The sequence below is a fragment of the Manacus vitellinus genome, unplaced genomic scaffold, assembly GCF_001715985.3.
Source record: "Manacus vitellinus isolate BGI_N305 unplaced genomic scaffold, ASM171598v3 scaffold_6_pilon, whole genome shotgun sequence".
Taxonomy (NCBI): Eukaryota; Metazoa; Chordata; class Aves; order Passeriformes; family Pipridae; genus Manacus; species Manacus vitellinus.
The window spans coordinates 1,925,752-1,941,347 of record NW_021940750.1 but is presented as its reverse complement, the minus strand read 5'-3'; the positions used below and the strand labels follow the sequence as shown (position 1 = coordinate 1,941,347).

Here is a 15,596-nt window from a genome sequence, read left to right as displayed (position 1 = left end):
TTGTTTGTTTGTTTGTTTGTTTTTTAAGAAATGCACACGAAAAACCATGCACAGAGTGCTTCAGGCTTGTGTTCTGGTTTATATTACCAAAAAAAAAATTCCTTTCCATATAAAAAAGCATTACAGTAGGGAATACAGGATAAATTAGCTCCACTATCTAATAAAAAGTACATTTACAGTTTTTTAAAATAGATTTCAAACATTATTTCACACGCCAGCCCTTTTCCCAGGCATTTGTGACAGTCGTTTGAGCATTAAATAACAGCCAGGAGGCAGGGATGCTGAGAGGGGCTGTGGGCTCACAAGCACAGGCTCCTCTCTACTCCATCCAAGGTGCTTGGGCCATGGTCACAGTGCTACAGCAAAGGAGGCAGCAGCACAGCAGCTCTACCTGGTCTCCAGCCTGCCCAGAGCTCTCCAGCGAGCAGTGACTCTACCTTTAGCCCCTGACCCCAGACTATTCACCAGAGCTGTTAAAAACACATATAAAAATACAATTGCTTTTCCTGCCTACAGTTCTGAAAACTACTGTACAACAGAGGGGGCAGCCACATAACCAAGGGACAAAACCAACAAATTTACACACTTTGCCATACAGTGGGAGTCTGCTTTCTAGGGTTGCTAGTTCATTAAATTCCCCTGAAGGAAATTCTTTTTGCATGTTACCAACTACCACTGTCAGACTTGCACATATTGATGCTGCCTGGCCTTTGCTGGGGTTTTGAGCTATGTTTCAAGTGGCATGCGAGCCAGCCTACAGAGAGGATTTGAAGTCTTCACCTAGCAAAGAGCATCGAGGGATCAGACAAGGTAAGAGAGGAGAAACAGCTGTGCACAGCCCAGAACAACAGGTGAAGAGGAGATCCTTCTGAAGATTGAGGGACTACCATTTGGGAGAGAGGGAAAGTGAGAAAGCTAAAAACAGACAAAGCACTGAGTAAAGAATTAGGAAAGCCAAAGAGAAACAAGCCAGCAGAGATCCTATTTCAGGTGTGTATATTCAGTACTTAGTGCTCTGACTGCTTTGGTCTGGTTCCCCCAGCTCTGACGGTTTTTCCTCCCTCCCATGCCACTGTTGGCAGAAAAAGGCTTAAAGGCTTTTTTTTTTTCCTTTCAACCACCCACCGTGCGCAAATTAGAGTATTTGCCTTCCAGGCTCCGACCTGAGGACTCTGCATAATAAACCAAGGGGAAAGAAAAAAACTGGAGACTGGAGGAGGCAGTTCCACTTCTCTCAATAACCTCCAGCCAAATTACTGTCTCTTCTGACAGTTTTGTTCTTTCCCTGGGATTTGCTCTCCCAGAACAGTAACTGACACCAACTCCTAAGGCAGAAGAAGAGATAAGCTCACCTTCTGCTCGGCCCATTTCCTACGAGACTAGTAGATGCAGCAGATATTTCTTAAGTGCAGCACCTGCTGTCCAGTACAAATACTGCTGGGTTTTGGCTAACCAAACTGTTTTCCTTTATTAAACAACAGACCAGAATTTAATGCTACAATGCCTCATTACAAAAAGGTCCAGAGGGAAATAGTTCAGAACAGCTTTCCACAAGGTTTAATTCAACATCTGGGGCTGCTCAGCAGCCCTGGCCGCCTGTTTCATTGCTGAATATGCTGACTGCAGCATGGGGGGGCTGCAGCTCTACCTGCCCAGCCCTATCCTCCTGATGAATAAAGTGTTGTTCTCAAATGAAGAGAAAATGGAAAAACTTCTAACACCTCCTTCCTGCTCCTTAGTATCTTGATTCCCCAACTTGGATATTTAGCTAGGATCTTTGTCAGTTATGGCCTAGGCTTTCTGCTGCTTTTTCTCCCTTGCCTGTAGTCTGTGCAGTGCCACTGGGAGAGCTCAAGGGACACAGCCCCAGGGGTATAAGGGAACAGCCAGAGGATGTACCTCCTGCAGCTGCAAAGCCAGGACATGAGATTACTGTTCAGCTCCTTCCTTGCCAGAGGTTACAGCTTTCAGAAGAGCTGATTTGAGCCTGTATAAGTGTGCTCACATAATCTGAGCCTATAAAATCTGTAAAAAGACCTAAGCTAAATGAGAAACCACAGCCCTTTCTATCCTCCCCCAGGTAAATGAGTTTGGGGTCAGAGGGTGACCAGATGAACAATTAAGGCAACAGCAGTTGATGATTCCAGAGAAGAGAAACCAGCGACCTGCCTGAGTTGATATCCATGACCACTGGAACAGCAGCTGGAGCAGTTTGTCTGCACACTGGGTGCTCTTAGAGCCTGCCTGGGGCCTCAGAAGCTCCAGCTTAATCTCTGACTAAGGTCCAGTCCCAGGCATCTTTCTCAAGTTCACTTCCAAATGATTGAGTAGATGACATGTTAGTTAAATAAAAAACTATCTCAAGGGAGGAAACACTCTCAACTAAAACAATTCTGACTTGATGATTACTTTCATCATGAGCCCATGAGAGAATCTCAGGGGAAATTCTCTGAGCAGAAATGATGCCAACAGACTGTTCCAGGCAAACAGCATGCTTGACAAACCTAAGCCTCTTCCATCCAGCACCATGACTGGACCTCCTCTTAGGGCTGGAAAGGATGTAGGAACCACTGCAAATAGTTATGCTAACAGAGCACCATAAACCATTTTTTTGCAAGTATCAAGGGAAAGGCAAAGGCTTACCAGATTTAAAGATTCTATCCTCCCCTTCTCAGGAGGGCAGCAGGTCAGTGATTCTTGAACGGACCATTATTTTTCCCAGGGGATGGGAACACAGCAGGGAACCATTTGGTCTCTTTCACAACAATGAACAATAAATCTTAGTAAAAACAGAAAGGTAGGCACCAAACTCTTGACCCTCAGCCAGCCTTAGCTGAGTCCCATTGCCAAGTTAGATCATGCTGCCCCTGCTTGGAGCTCTGGAGAAAAGCCAGCCTCACTGAAGTGCTAGACTTCTCAGACAAGTTTCACGTGACAAGGGCAAAGCTTCCACTGAAGAATCTGTGTTTTCATTCTGTGGCTGGAAATTAAACCCAGAATCACGCAAACAATGACTACCTACTTAGATGAGCCATCACCACTTGTTTCAAACCCACCTGGATAATCAAGGCTAACCTGTTGCCTTATCCAGTCCCTTGTGTGTCTATTCTTCAGTCCTTTGCTGTCTAAAGCACGATGAAGTCGTGCATGGTAGGCTCAGCCTTGTGGAAGAGGCAGCTGTGCTCATCCTCCCACGCCCCCTCCACTGGCTCCATCAGTCTCTAGTGCAATCAGCTGTGCTGGGCTCCTGCTCCACGGCTGCTGCGGGTGGCTCTGGGCAAGGGTCCGGTGTACAGTGTAGTGCACATCACCTCAAAGTTCCAGCCCCTGAAGTACAATCCTTTTGGTCATTCATATATTACAACCCCCTTTTTTCCTTTTTTTTTTTTCCCCTCCCTATCCCATTTTAAAAAAAATAAAGTTTTTTGGGTGTTTTCAGATTTTGTTTCTTCTGATTTTCCTTCTTTTTTCTGAATATGTGGGGAACATGGTGGTCCATGGGCCATTTCTTATTGGATCCCTCGAAAGAGACACATAGCAAAAATCATGGCGAACAGCTGGGAAGAGGTGGGGAAGAAGAGGGCAAAACCAAAACAGAGTCAGCTGAATCTTCCATAAAATCAGCAAAGCCCCCCCCCCCCAGCCCTGGGACCACCCCCATTGCTCCCTCCTGACCAGCAGTCAGTGATGCAGTGAGGGGGACCCTTCTTACCACTCAGGGGAGGCTGTGGCAAAACTTTTTTTCCTAAAGGTGATCCCTCCCTTCTTTCCGCTGCTCCCCACACCTCCCCATGCCACGCCCACTCCTTTCCCCTGCCCCGCCCTGTTCAAACTGTTAGTGGCTACGGCAGCAGCCTTGTTTTATTCCCAAACTGCCCTTGGTGTCACAGCAGAGCAGGTTCCACAATCCCCCCTCTGTACATCATTGCCACTGCCTGGGATGGGCACAGCACAGACTTTGCGGGAGGCTGCTCGGGCTCTCTGCCCAGGTCCCTCTCCTTTGCACAAGACAGGGGACTGCAAAAGCACCCAGCCTTGCCCCTGCAATGCCACAGGGACATCACTTCTGGGCTAATACCATGTCTGGTGGAAGCCTGTTGCTCAGAAATATCACCAAAGAGCCAGGTAGTAACGCAGGACAGTGGCTCTGTGGCCAATAGAGTTTCAGGCTCTAAACAGAAGCTTTTAAAGCAAAGGCAGAGTTTGAACCTGTTAACCAAGTGACAGATCAGTCAGCTTTGGGGTGCTGCTGCAATGAGGGCAGTGACAGTGGGGCCTGGAGCAAGCGTTGGGTTCCCAAAGCCCCTGTGGCCAGCATGGCAGGGATGAGCTCTGTGGCTGGCCTAGCACAAGGTGGCACTCCAAGCGTGTGGCACCGGTTATTTCCTTGCCTTTTTGTGTCAAAGGATCAAGCACCCATCTCTTTCCAGGCAATTAAACCCACAAGTTGATGACCTCCACTTTGCCAGAGTACCTTCCCCTGGCAAGGGGAGCACCTGCCTGTCTGCCTCACTGCTGGACATCTACTGACACTGCTTTCCTTATTGTCAAACAACAGTAAGTACCTCAATAGCCAACACTCCGATAGCAAGGGCTCCTGCAAGGTACACGTAGGTCTCAAAGGAGTTCAGGATCACAGTGTAGCAGCCCTAGGAAAGACAAAACATGATGAGACACACCTGAGCAGTACATTGCATTGTTCTTACAACATAGCCCTCATTAGAACATGAGATGCTCTCAGACCCAGGCACCCAGGCACCACAAGCATGGCTCCCTCTCACCACCTCACCCAGCCCCAAAGCACAGGAGGCAGAGACCCACAGGACAGTGCTGGGGAGGGGCAGGTTTTGCTGTAGTGTGATGGGGGTGTTTTACACCCACAGTCCCTCACTGACCAAGAGAAACTGTGAGTTCTTGCAGGGCAGCACAGAGAGGAACTCCATCTGCAAAGGACAGAGATTAACCACAGAGGGAAGGACACTCAGGGCAGGTGACAGACAACCCAGGCTGGCTACAGAAAAGGATGACATTTAAAGCCAAGGCAGGAGATTCTTGAATCTTCTCTCACAGCCAGCAGCTCTTTAGCAGCTCAGGACCTTTTCTCTGTGTCTTCCCCCAAAAGACCATGGCTGAACACCTACTGATCTTCTGGCTATAGAAGAATTTCATTAACAACTCATGTCCATCCACTATGGCAATTCTTCCACTTATGAAGCATAGCCACCATCATCTTTAATGTAATTTATTATTGTTCACACAATTAACAGCTGGTAGATCTTCCTGCAAAGGTTTCAGGATGTTTCTGGAAATCATCAGCTTATCCTGGCCTCAGTTCTCCCAGCCTAAAATTCCAACCCACTGGGAAATTTCCGCAAACAGGACACACAAAAAGCAAAAAGTAGACTGGAGTGCAAAAAGTAGCTTCCTCTCCACTGGGAATATACTTCACATATACATTTTAATCCCATGTATACTGCTGGGAAGTTTCAGTCACCTGATTTTTTCCTTCCACCTGTAATGAAAGTGTCTGAACTGCAAAGACAGCACAAAGTTATGTACTGGTGTTCATGCCAGGTCCTGCTCACTGCGAGTGAGGCTCAACCAGCAGAGAGCAAAGGAGAGCATGGAGAGCATCCGCTCATGAGGCTGATCCACAGGTCCCAGACCACCAGCTTTAGCTGACCTGTTAAAGCCATGCTCTTGTCAATGTGAGACCACTCAGCACCAGCTCTATTCCGGCCATGTTTCAGTCAAATTTCCAAAGAAAAGCATCCAGCCCAGCAACAAAATGTTTGTGTGCTTGCCAGAACTCCAACTTTAACCCAACCTCCAGCATGCTCTGCTCAGCTGGCTATAAACAGAGGTAAACACAAGGGCAGAGAGCACTGTCCTATCAGCATGGTGTCCTAAGAGCCTGACTTTGCTCCAGGAATCCCTCAATTCAGCCATCAGTTGCTTGGGATTGCCTCTCTTATTTTACACAAGTGCACTACTGTGTACTTGATGGCACTTCACTGTGCACATGGCATCTCCCACCAACCCTCTGTGGTGGCATGGGCTTGCAGGAAACCTTCCCTTTCCATGGGAGTGGTTAGCCTCAGCATCACCACTCGGGGAAAACTTTAACCCTCTTTCTCAAAATATATTTCTCTTTCCTGCCCCACTATCTGTCATCTCTCTCCTCCCCATCTACTCACAGTAATCAGACCTGGCAGAAGCAGCACAGTGCTGTCTGCTATGATCTCTCACCCAGGGTGCCTTTGCCAACCATTTCCAGCTGCCAGCCAAGGAAGAGTTCATACACTGCTTCCAAACTCCTTTACTCTCTTTCACAATCTGCTATCAAGTGCTGAAAAGAGGACCACTGCTTAGTCTGGAGAGAGAAGGAGGCTTGTACATAGGGTCAGTACAGAGCTCAGTTGGCTTATTAATGCTGAGGCGAACACAATCAGGAGCTTTGCTAGAAAGTTTCTTAAGCACCATGTCTTGGTGACATTGTAGGGAAACATGACTGTAGAATGTGTCAATGGGATGAACTGTCTTGTTCCAGTCTAGTATTGTGAAAAATTGCTAAGTTGAGAGGCCTGGCAAAAGAATCATAGAATAGAACCACAGAATGGTTGGGGTTAGAAAGGACCTTAAAGATCACCCTAAAAATCCAATTCATTTGTTACAGTCAGGGACACCTTCCACTAGACCAAAGCCCTATCCAACCTGGCCTTGAACATTTCCAGGGATGGTGTGTCCACAACTTTCTCTGGACAACCTTTTTCAGTGTCTCATCACCCTCACAGTTAACAATTTCTTCCTTTCTATCTAATCTAAAACTCTCTTTCAGCTTGAGGCCATTCCCCCTTGTCCTATCACTACATGCCCATGTAAAAAGTCCCTCTCTAGCTTTCTTGGTAGGCTCCCTGTAGATACTGGAAGACTGCTATAACAAATGCCTTTTTTCTACTGTAAAGAGTAAAGAAGCAGAGAAATAAAGTTTTCCAACACTTGTCTTCCTTGGAAAACAGCCATGGTTTTCTGTGGCTGTTTAACTCTTGATCTCTTGATTGCATATGTTGATTAGGAGTCTTTGTGAACTAAATTGGAGCCACTAATGCAGCCAGTAAGAGTCAGGTCCAACCCATCCTCGCTGACCTGTGCTGGCTTGCTAATTAACTTCTCAGAGGTAGTTCTGACCTTCAGAAACACAATAAAACTTGATCTAAATTTCCACCTCACCTTTCAATCTCATATGAAAATCTTCATATTAAGCACAACATGAATTTAGCAGTGGGATTTTCAAAATCAGACATATGCCGTCACTTCAAGATCTGTCAGCAGAAGTGTAATTAGGATGTGAGGTACAGTCAGGACGTGTCAGATTCACTGGCTACCCATGACCACTGCAGCCATCTCTCTGCCCACTGTGAAAGTCCTTTTCCTAGTGTTTGGCCTCCCTTACCTGTCGGTTCTGAAACCTCTCGATGCCTGTGAGGCAAGCTTCCTTGTTGACAAACATCCCCTCCCGGCTCTGGAGCTCTCGCTGACAACAAGCCTCCGGTGTCATCTTTTCCAAAGAGGAGTGTGGAAGATGAGGGATAGCTTCAAAATCTTCTGGCCCGTTCACTCCACAGCAGGCAAACTAGGGAGAGGCATAGAGAAGAAAGGAAGACAGAATTGATGCTTAGCTCTGAAAGCAGGTACAAGAAATCTACCAAAGATCTATTCTTGTAGGGATCAAAGCTTTAGCCAAAGCAGAGACAAAACAACTATTGTTTCCAAGAAAGTGGGTTGTGCTTGTACCTTGGAGCTTCTGCTTCATCAAAGTCTTTATAAAAAGTCCCACTGTTTCCATGTTGTACTGTAGATTCTAAGGTACTACTGAGAGTATTGCCACAAACTACACAGGGCTTTGGAGCATATCCAGAATGACTTGCTTGAGATCACCCAGCAAGTCTGTAAGGGAGCCAGCAGTACAATCCAGGCTCTCATTCTCTCCATAGCTAATGGCCAGGATTGTTGCTGCTCAAAGGCACTGCTAGGTGATTCAAGTAAGGTCTCTCTTTAGGATTCCAGTCAGGTCCTTTTTAAGGATTCAAGTCATACTCTGTCTCCTTTCTGTCAGCAAAAGGAAATGTCTTTATTATAGTCCTGAATCAGCATGAAGAGCAGCAATCATCTTTTCCTTTTAAGATTAAAATTGACTTTTCATCCACAGAGCCTGACATCCTGCTTTTCACCCCTGAAGAGATAACACCATGGGGTGTACTGAGCACTAAGCTCACATGTGTACACACACACACACACACACACACACACACACAGAACTTCTTGTGGTAAGTAATAACAACTGCAATTCCAATGACAGTCAACCTGTAACCTGCCCAATTAGTAGTGTAATAACAAAGTCAATTTTGATGGCTAATATTTTTATAGTGAAAATATGTCATTAGGTACACTCCTGCCTAAACTGCCACCTACCAACTCATTTCACAAGAGCTAACAAAAGAGCATTAGTTAGCACAAGTTTTTGGCTGCTAGGTTGGAATAGTTTTGAAGTAGTCTGAAAGGTGAAAGGCCCAGAATAAATGCAGTGATATTCAGTTGCAGGCACCTCCACTGCTTTCTGTGCCCACTGTTTGAAACCTGGGGGTACCCAGTCAGGTCAAATGTCTTGGGCTTTGGCAAAACACAAGGGCTGATACAGTCAGTGGGAGTGTCTCGGGACTGGTGGCAGCTCCATCTGAGAAAGATTGGCTGCAAGCCAAATTCTCACCTCCCTCCAACCACTGCCACAAGCCCTGGTGCCAGGCTTGACGCAGCAGGATGGTGAGAGCAGGCTGGCCCTGGGTGAGCTGAGGGTGCGGGCTGAGCACCGTGTTGGTGGCCATTGACCATGGGCAGCATGAAACTGGCATGGTCTGACTTACTGTGATCATAACAGAGTTCCAGGTGGAAGAGAAGACATCTGTGTCGTTGTTCCTCTGGTAATGCTTCTTCAGCTCCTTGGTGAAAAACTCTCTGGTCAGCTGAAATGCACAGACAGGTGGAAATGTAAAGGCTACTGCCAACACCTTTCCCAAACACTTCCCAAAGCTCCTTTCTCTGAATGCAGGGGGTTCTTTCGTTGTTTTAGGTTTGTTCTTTGTTTTGCTAACCTCAGAGAAGAAACATGGGAAAAACCACTGGCTGAACCATAACTATATCCAGGGTGAAAGGTACCCGTTGAATAAAACTGTTGCTCATTAAAATCAGGGATTGAATCATACCTGTACTTCTAGGATAATGTTGACACTTAAAGGTTGGTTGGTTTGGTTTTGGGTTTGGTTTTTTGTTTGTTTTTTAATTTTCAGCCTTATTTGAAAGTATTTCATAAATTGAAACAGACCTAAATCAGATTTTAGAACTGGTTTCAAATCTACATTGAAATAGTAGTTTCACTTACTGTGCCTTATGAGATCTGTAACTAAATCACAATTTTCCCCCCACTTTTCATTCAAACCAGTTAACTTCCTATTAACAACATGGGAGCTGCTCTGAATTTACTTCCATGTGTGAGAGAGCAGAATGAAGTCCTAATATGAAACTTTCTGGGAATGAAAAGGAAGTAAAAAACATATAACAAATAGAAAATATTAAAGTCAGCTTATGAATCAGAAAAAACACCATTTCCCTGACAATGCTATAGATTAGTTAAACTAACCCATTAGTTAAACTACCCCACTAAGCCATATGAAGAAAAAAACCCTCTTTATATTTCCAGGGCTTAGATAATTTGAACATTTTTCCTAAGGCCAGCAATATAAATGCGTGGAATTTCATTTATTCCTGTTTACACTTACAGTAAAATAGAAGAAATGCACAAACAATTTGGCTCAGAGTCTTCTCAAAAAGTTAGACACCTTGAAATTACATTTACTTAGGATCACTCTCTGGAGGAATAGTAAATATAAAATCCTAATAGTCTTGTTAAACTGAACACTCCAGTTCAATCTTGCTGCCTTTCTGTCAGTTCAAGATGAAAACCTCAAGAAATCTCCTTTTCAGATACCCAATAGGTCTTGACTTGTGTGGTCCCTTCTTCAAAATAGCTTATGATTTGTGATCCACACAGAAAAATCTTCTGCCATTTGCAAAGCTGCAGTGAAGGGGGCTGGACTTGGCTGGCTACAGCACTGCTCTAATGTTGCATATTTGCAGGATCAGGAATTAAGCTGCCTGAAAAATACCCTTTTTACTCCCCCCTGTTGTTCATACAGTGCTGCTGACGCAGTAACATATACTGCTACAAGCTGGTTTCAGGTTGTTGATATGCAACGTGAAATATCACACATACACATACATATGTATGAAGTCTATGGGTGGGCACAAAAGCACAAGCACAAAATTGTTTGTTTCTGTTGCAACCGACAAAATCTAAGGAAAAAAAGAGAAGGCTGTGGTGACTTTTTAAAAGACCCCGAATATCACTTAATATTAACTTCTCTTTTACAAATACAAATGAAGGCCAAATTTAATGACTACATCAATACTGGGTAAAACTTTGTCACAAATACTTGAATCATACAGGTAGCTCAATCTCATTACCTTTTAATTAGATATGCTGCTAAATTCCTAAATGACTTATTTGGGACAGATATTAACTCATTTTTTTTGCTTTTGAATATTAAAATACCAGAGACACGGCATTTTTGCTTTGGGAATTTGGTGCACTGAGGGAGGGTCAGGTTAGAAGAAGCTGAAATACATCCTCAGTATTCTCCTTTCCTTTCCTTTCACTGTGTACTTTATCCACACACAATCCAACCCTGCAGAGAGCAGCACATTTTTTTGATGCTTGTCTGTTCCTGAAGCACAGTCTTTGAAACTGATACTACCATTGGTAATAATCCCAGTTGGCTGCCTTTGTCGGGGTCTAAAACAAAAGAGTAATTTAAATATAAAGTGAAACTTTTATTTTGACAGCAGCAATCCCAGAGGAAATTGTTCAGAGTTTGTGTGTGATTTTTACGACGCTTGGCCTAAAACAGAGCCGTGTGCTGGAAGGGTAAGTTTACCAGGAAAATAACTGATTCTATTTTGTTGCCCTTAAACTGCTTGTTCCAAATATCTGAAGTTCAGAAAAATGTGACAACAGAAAAAAAAAGAGGACAATAAAATAAGACAGTTCTACAGCCATGCCCATGGCATCCCTCTCACTGAAACTAGTAGCAGCCCTGAGGAAGTCTATGCACATTGGAGTGCTATGGCAAGAACCATTCAGAAGGCAGCAAAGGACCTACTAATAAAACTAGATCTTTGCACATACTTGGAACAACACAATTGTACCAGCCACAGCCATGAACAATAAGGAGCTGTTCAGCTGTGTTTTTCTCTCACTGTTCTGGGGGTGACGCCTCCAGTACAACACATCCGTGCATACATTTACATGCCAGTGAATGAAGTGTGGCTGTTTTGTCACACTGGTTCAAGAAATGGCTTGGCTGGGATCAGTGCAGCCAGATGAAGGGGGCTTAGAAAAAGGAGGGCATTTCTGCACAACACAGGCATGCATGCATGCTGGCACTGCCCAGGAAGGGCACAACCTTCTCATGCAGTGCTCTGTTTAAGAATACTGAATGCTGTGCAAGAAGCTGCCTTCGCAGTGCCTGCTTGTAAAACAGGACCCACTCCTATCCATCTGCATTGGCCTGGAGCATCCTGATGTTTGTGACACAGTACAGTGCTTGTAGGTACAGTCATCAGTGCTGCACTTCTCACTTCCGCAGTGCCTTCCATTGGAGAGACCTCCGTCCACCCAGCTGAGGAAGGTTCATGTTCTTTAGCTTTTACCTCATGTCTGAGGAAATAGACGTATCAGGAACCGAAGTGACTTGCTTATTAAATGTTAGAACTGCAGTTAAAAATCCAAATTCCATCCAAAGGCCTACCACTGGACTCTTCTGCTCCTAACATCCCATTTTCTTGATGCTAAAACAATCCACTAAGAGTAAAATATCCCTCCAGGTTTTTTCCCATCCAGACCTCTGAAGGGCATAGAAAAAGCAATTCCTATACATAGAGTCAATTTGATCTTTCATAGCATCTCTCTAGTGTTCATGGAAGTCATTATTTTATGGGGGAACTTATAGATGAAAAAGGGTTCTCCACCCTCCCCAAAATCTCCTTTTCAAAGGAAGAGAAAGTCTGGAAATCCCATAGCTGATTAACAGTAGCCTTCCTCTTCAAAGAAAGTTTTTAAACAGTTCATTGGAAGTGCAGCTGGACTTGCAGATGGCAGTAGCTCACCATCGCAAACACCACTTTCACTCACTCCACCACCACACTCTGCTTCACTGACTCTTCCTCTAATGTGAAATCTCAGCAGAAAACGTCTCTTTTTTCCTATATTTTTGTCTCTTAATTTCTTTCACTCCCTCAGCAATTAATAATTTAACTCTGCTGAGTGTTTGGGAGCTGGTTTGGATGTAAAACACTATATAGGAGAAAGCTGCACTGAACATTATCTGCAAAGCAAACAGGTAAAGTGTATCTTTTTTCTCATTCTACTCACCCAGTGGACCATAGCCATATGGACTGGTGCAATGATCATCCCAGAATCCTCCTAGGTAAGTTTCCAAGAAATTCAGGTTGCCTAAATGTGCATTTACCACCTCGTGCCTTGAAAGTAATTTGTTTTGTAAGCAAGAGAAAAGCACATCTGAACTTGAACCTAAATTGTTTCTGTGAAAAATTCTTCCCGACACAGGGTGACTGGAAGACCACCTCTGTCCCTATGGACATCCTGCTCAGCCATCTAGCCTCACCCTAACCCCAAGGCGACAGCAAAATTGGCCACAAGTAGTTACAAAGCCAGAGAAGCTACCACCAAAATACGTTGCAACACCAAAACAAGGGATATTTTTTTCAGAACAAACCTGAGGAGAGAACAAACCACAAGAATTTGCAGACCGAGTTTGACTTCTGCACAGAGCCATCTATGTTGGGATCTGACGTTCTTCATTCCTTCCCATTTAAGCCCTTCCTGTCAGTCATTCTGACAGAGTGGGAAGGTGATGATACAAACAAGAAGATAAACTCAAGAAAGATAGAAGTTTGTTCCTCTTCAAGTTTTATCTCGCAAAACACCGTCATATGCCACAGTAGAATAGCCACTGTGACCTTATCTTGTAAGATAACATGTCCTTACATGTCCTGTGGCTCCCATGGGAGTGGAAAGTACTGATACTTTGCCCAGGAGCAGGTTGTAAGTGAGGAGAACACAGAACACAGCCACCCTGCACTCAGGACTTGCAGCACGATGGGCAGTTTCTTGTACCTTTTACCAGTTTCTGAGACAGAAGATGAGAGTGGGAGCTGTCAGTTGCCAGTCATTCCCTGATCCCCAGGAAGCGTATTCTCTCTGTCATGAAGCTTATATCTGGGCCTGCAGGGCATTTCTATGTGTGTGGTCAGCTACCTGTACTGAACCAAAGGAACTGTCTAAACCAGCAGAGCTGTAATGGCCAGAATACACCAGACCCCCCCATGCTGCAACATATTTATGAAGCAATAGCTGTTCCTATGAGGGCATGGTCTCAAAACCTAAGCTGGAATGGGGCACCCACTCTGTGTGCAGAGTGCCATTCCTTCCCCACTGCCTTCAGATCTGAGGCAAAGACAAAAAAACCCAGTTTATAAAGGGAAAAATATCCTCTCACTACCTCCCCCCAAGCACATCCTACAAACACCATGCTGTCTTGCCGTGAGCTTCCTAAGTCTTGATTCTTTTGTATCAAAAGCTTTTGATATGAATAAAATTAAAAGTATATCTTGGTTCAAGAAAAGCATCATTATACATGGCCCTTCTATGCTCATACCATATTTCTCTTACGTTCAGTACAGAAAATGTGCTGTATGTTCTCATACTACCAGTGGAGGCCAGATAAACAAAATAAATACTAACAGTCACAAGTGACCACCTCTACTGACCAATCTACTTTCACACCCATCACTCAGAGAAGGATGGACCTAGTTCAGTCAGGCTCTTCCTTGGCATATGTGAACACACAAATACACAAACCTTTGCTGTTTAGAGAAAGAAATGAGACTGTGGTTACTACTAGTGTAGTAAAGGCTACTACTAGCACAGGGGAGGGATGATGGCCATTTAATAATACGCATAGCAGCAGAGTAGAGTAAGGCTACATCACATGAAGCTTTGGAGAGAAGGACTAAACTCTAAGCAGGGCAATATGCAAGGGAACCACTGATGGGACTGAAAACTGGACATGGGGAGACTTGCTTAGGGCAGGTCAGGAAGGATATCTTGCAAGCAGCATTGATAGAAGTCTGGTGAACATTACAATATGGAAATTCAAGAAGGAATATGATTAGAAGATTCTCAAGAGAGCTTTTGCACTGCACAGCAAGCATTGGCTTTCCTGGTAAAACAGGAGTTTTCACCATTAATAGTAATATTAAACACATGCTATATTGAAAGAAAAATAGTTGCCTTTAAGGTTAGTGTGACTCTATTATAAAGGTTCTTCGTGATGGAATGTTCAACTGTTTGGCTGCAAGAGAGTCTGGAAGACCCTAAAAGACCCAAAAAACTTGAGGAATAAGTAGCCCCCTGGTGCATGCAAACTATCCACACTGCACAGTTCAGGTTAGTTAGCATTCCCTGCTTTCTGGCAGTTCTGCAGACTGGTGGTAGCAATGAAGCAAGTTTGCTGGTATTTGAAACAATCAGTTGCTCTACAAACAAATCAACCACCATCTAACACCATGCTCCAGCTGTGTACAATCCCACTGGAGTTCAGTTTGCCCACCATTGGATACTTACATTTTCTCTGAAGATAAAAGCCAGGATTGCAGCTGAAAGCTCTGCCAGGAAGATTAACAAAATAAACATGAAGAACTGGAAAAGAGAAGATAAACAAAAAAGCACAGACAGCATTACATGTGAGCAATAGGTAGTAGGAATACAGAGTTTTGCTAATCACCGAAGGGATGGAAAAAATAACTGAGGAAATTTTTTTTCCCCTGACAATTAAAAAAAAACTATGAGACAGTCACGTGGAGCACACACAGTCCCTCTCTGATCTCATCACAGGACATGGGAGCTTGTAATGCTTTTGCCTGCTTCTAATGAAGCAAATAAGGCTACAGAACCTGTAGCATCCCCTGATAAATCTGCACCAGGTTAAAACAGTAAGGCCTACTTCGATGGAAGAAGTTATATAATTGTAGACATGCTCATACTGGGTTAAACTGTCCTGACACAAGTGCATGCATCACATGCATATGCAGACACACCCTTCATCACAATATAAACAACACAATTTTACTGTGATATGATCACATCTAATTTTGTATGGAGGGAGGCAGTGGGATATATACTCAAATATTTAAACCTGTCCCCAAAAATGGACTCTATTTAGAGTATTCCTCATTTAAGGACAAAATTAGCCTTGGTTAATATCTCCCTCCACACAATAGGATTGCACTGAGTTAAGTAATAACCACACAGAACCTGTACAGAAAGTTGATAACACAGCATAAGAATTACATTTGATAATGGAAGAATCATCCATGTTTTGTATAGTATCCAAAGTGTGCAT

General features: G+C 44.1%; 1 protein-coding gene across 4 annotated transcripts in view; it reads right to left on the bottom strand.

The window, feature by feature from the left end:
* Window positions 1-59: 59 nt before the first annotated feature.
* TSPAN18 (tetraspanin 18) overlaps window positions 60-15,596 on the bottom strand; it is a 120,698-nt gene continuing 105,161 nt past the window's right edge. For all 4 annotated transcript variants that reach the window (XM_018082645.2, XM_018082646.2, XM_008919745.3 and 1 more), the window contains 5 exons: window positions 14,819-14,893; window positions 8,922-9,020; window positions 7,454-7,633; window positions 4,566-4,649; window positions 60-3,557 (listed from right to left, as the gene is read on the bottom strand). In XM_018082645.2, the coding sequence (XP_017938134.1) occupies window positions 3,510-3,557; window positions 4,566-4,649; window positions 7,454-7,633; window positions 8,922-9,020; window positions 14,819-14,893 (486 nt within the window). In that variant the 3' untranslated portion in view covers window positions 60-3,509. The remainder of the gene's footprint in view (window positions 3,558-4,565; window positions 4,650-7,453; window positions 7,634-8,921; window positions 9,021-14,818; window positions 14,894-15,596) is intronic.